Genomic DNA, 2,494 nt, shown 5'->3' with positions numbered 1-2,494 from the left:
ACCAGTGATTACAAATAATCTGATCTATGAATGTGCAGTGTCTATAAACACAAAACCAAATCATGCAGATGTGGCAACAAGAATCCAGGCATTTTTAATACAGTTATAATATATTTTTACTTACACCATCAAAATGATTCACATCCACAAACACATTTTTTTTTTACAGGAATTTGTAGTAAACACCTTCTTGCACTAGATGCGACGCAACTCTTTCCTCCAGACCGACTTTGAATGTGGACGCGGCCATAGAGAACAAATGGAGTGTTACTTTTTCAAATTTAATCAGATTCACAATTCATCTGGAGGGGGATCAGGCATTTAATTGAACAACATCAATTAGGAAATAAACATGCAATTAGAATATTATTTGAAATACTGACTTTTGTAAAGTGTTTCCGTAAAGATGAACTTGACTGTTTCCACGTTAAACCTCCACCACATGCGCAGGCCATCATACAAAATACACAAAAACCTATAGGATCATACTCCAGTTTAAATACTTTTGAAATTTGAGGTGGTTAAGAAACAGTTAGGCTTAAAGGTTTCTAATAAACCGAGACTTTGGGCCAAACAGGAGCCAGGGCCTCAACTGCGCATATGGAAAATCTCAAAAATCAGAAATGGCTTACTGGGTATAGAATCCATTCTATCTTAATCCGCATCTTTTATTACCACCGTCATCACTGCACTTGTTTGGATAAGACTGTGGCTTATTATGGGACAGGAATAGAAACATTTTTGTACACATCTATAAATACAAGTCCATGCCACAAACCGAGAGGGCACGTGATGTGCTTTAACATTCATAGTACAAAACAGCTGGTCACGATCAAGTCCAAAGGTCATCAGTACGAGAAAGCGTGCTCGCGCATCATCAGTCGTTTCTTCTTCATCCTGCGGTTCTGAAACCATATTTTCACTTGTTGGTCGCTCAGGTCCAGTCTGTCCGACAACTCTTTGCGTTTCTGTCTGTTGATGAATTCGTTCATCATGAATTCATTCTCAAGTTCAGTCAGCTGTGGCTTCGTGTAAGGTTTTCTCTTCTTTCTCGATTTCACCTGTGACGAGCACCATGGAGCATCTGGAGGGAGCAAAGACACGAACAGGTTTTACACTTTATATTTACATCAGCTGTGGCAACGGTGGTGATATGGGGAATTAGCTGTTCCCAGATGAACTGCGTTTAGGGTTGCTCATGTCTTGAAAAAAATTAAAATGTATTCACAACATAATGATGATTATCACAAGTCACGCCTACTGCACACATAACAAGACAATAGGGGTTAGTATGCACCTACATACAGCAGCCTTTATAGGGATAGTATGGGATTATTAAAAGAATGATGCCACAGGAGATAAAAAAAATTTACCGCGGACATAGACACGCAAACTATAGGTCTCCATATAATTCCTATAGTTTATAAGAATATTCGCAAATACAAGGAATAAACCTTTTATGATGGTGTGACAGGCTGTCACCTAAGAGAATTGGCAAACAAAAATTAAACACAACAGCAGAAGCACAGATAGGCTATATTGACCCAATCATGTTTTCATAATGGGTTTGTAAATTAAAAAAAATTGAAAATTGAAGCAAAAAATAATAATAGAATAGGCTACTTAACCTTCTGCAAAACTCGTCCTGGAGCAAGTGTGACTTGATGATGGGTGAACTGGATTCTGCTCCTGTTTGGCGCCGCTCACATTCAGTGGACCTGCTGACTCCGGATTAAGTTGGGCCGCGGAACCGTGAGACCGACTGTCAATGTCTGAGAAGCCGCGGTCTCTGGCGACCCCGTGCCCTCCTGCGTAAACTTCATCTCGTCTGCCGGACTCCTCAGTCTTGTGGTTTGTGCTTTGAAAGCATCGACCTGACTCATCCAAATGCGCCTTAACGTGGCCGCCGGAGGAGTTGGAATTTATAGACAGCGAGTTGGACAGAAACGGCGGACAGTAGCCTCCAAAGGCGCGGTTCTGTGGTGGTGCTGCCGGTCCAGGCGTGCACGAACTTGAGGAAGTCCACGGGAGCGTGCACACCTCTCGCCTATTGTAAGGGATCTGATGCAGACCGGGTATGTGGGCTCCATTACCCCGCAAATTGGAGAAATACAGCGACTCCGGGTTGGCAAAATTCAACAGAGAACCAACATAACCGGGACTCAAAGGATTACGCTCACACATTTCCATGGAGCTTTCCTCAAACGCTTCTTGCAAGCTTTAGCAACTACTGAAGAATAACGGCTAGGTAAATGTTGATTTGGTAATACAGGGTCACGTGATATGCAAAATATGTTGTTCCGCCCCACCCTTGCTCCCAACACTGCAAAGCACAATGCTCAATGAGGAAATATTTTGGTATCTGGTGGGTGAAGTTACATTCTAACCATCTGTTTAGTGGGGAACATTTGAACAATATTTGGCTTATGAACAGTTTCAGTGTGAGGAGCTCCTATTTGAAGGCACGAACAGGAACGCGGGGGTTTCTAGTGTG

The 2,494-nt window shown here is 42.3% G+C and overlaps 1 protein-coding gene across 1 annotated transcript; it reads right to left on the bottom strand.

Moving 5' to 3' along the window:
• Positions 1–211: 211 nt before the first annotated feature.
• On the bottom strand, positions 212–2,190 carry hoxd12a (homeobox D12a; the record flags this gene model as incomplete). The annotated part of the gene is made up of 2 exons (XM_080038699.1): positions 212–1,084; positions 1,629–2,190. 2 exons carry the CDS (start codon positions 2,188–2,190, stop codon positions 849–851), a joined length of 798 nt encoding a protein of 265 aa, XP_079894825.1. The 3' UTR covers positions 212–848.
• Positions 2,191–2,494: the final 304 nt, after the last annotated feature.

The sequence above is a fragment of the Ammodytes marinus genome (genome assembly GCF_949987685.1).
Source record: "Ammodytes marinus genome assembly, chromosome: 12".
NCBI classification, from domain to species: domain Eukaryota; kingdom Metazoa; phylum Chordata; class Actinopteri; order Uranoscopiformes; family Ammodytidae; genus Ammodytes; species Ammodytes marinus.
This window is presented reverse-complemented; position numbering and strand designations above follow the sequence as displayed.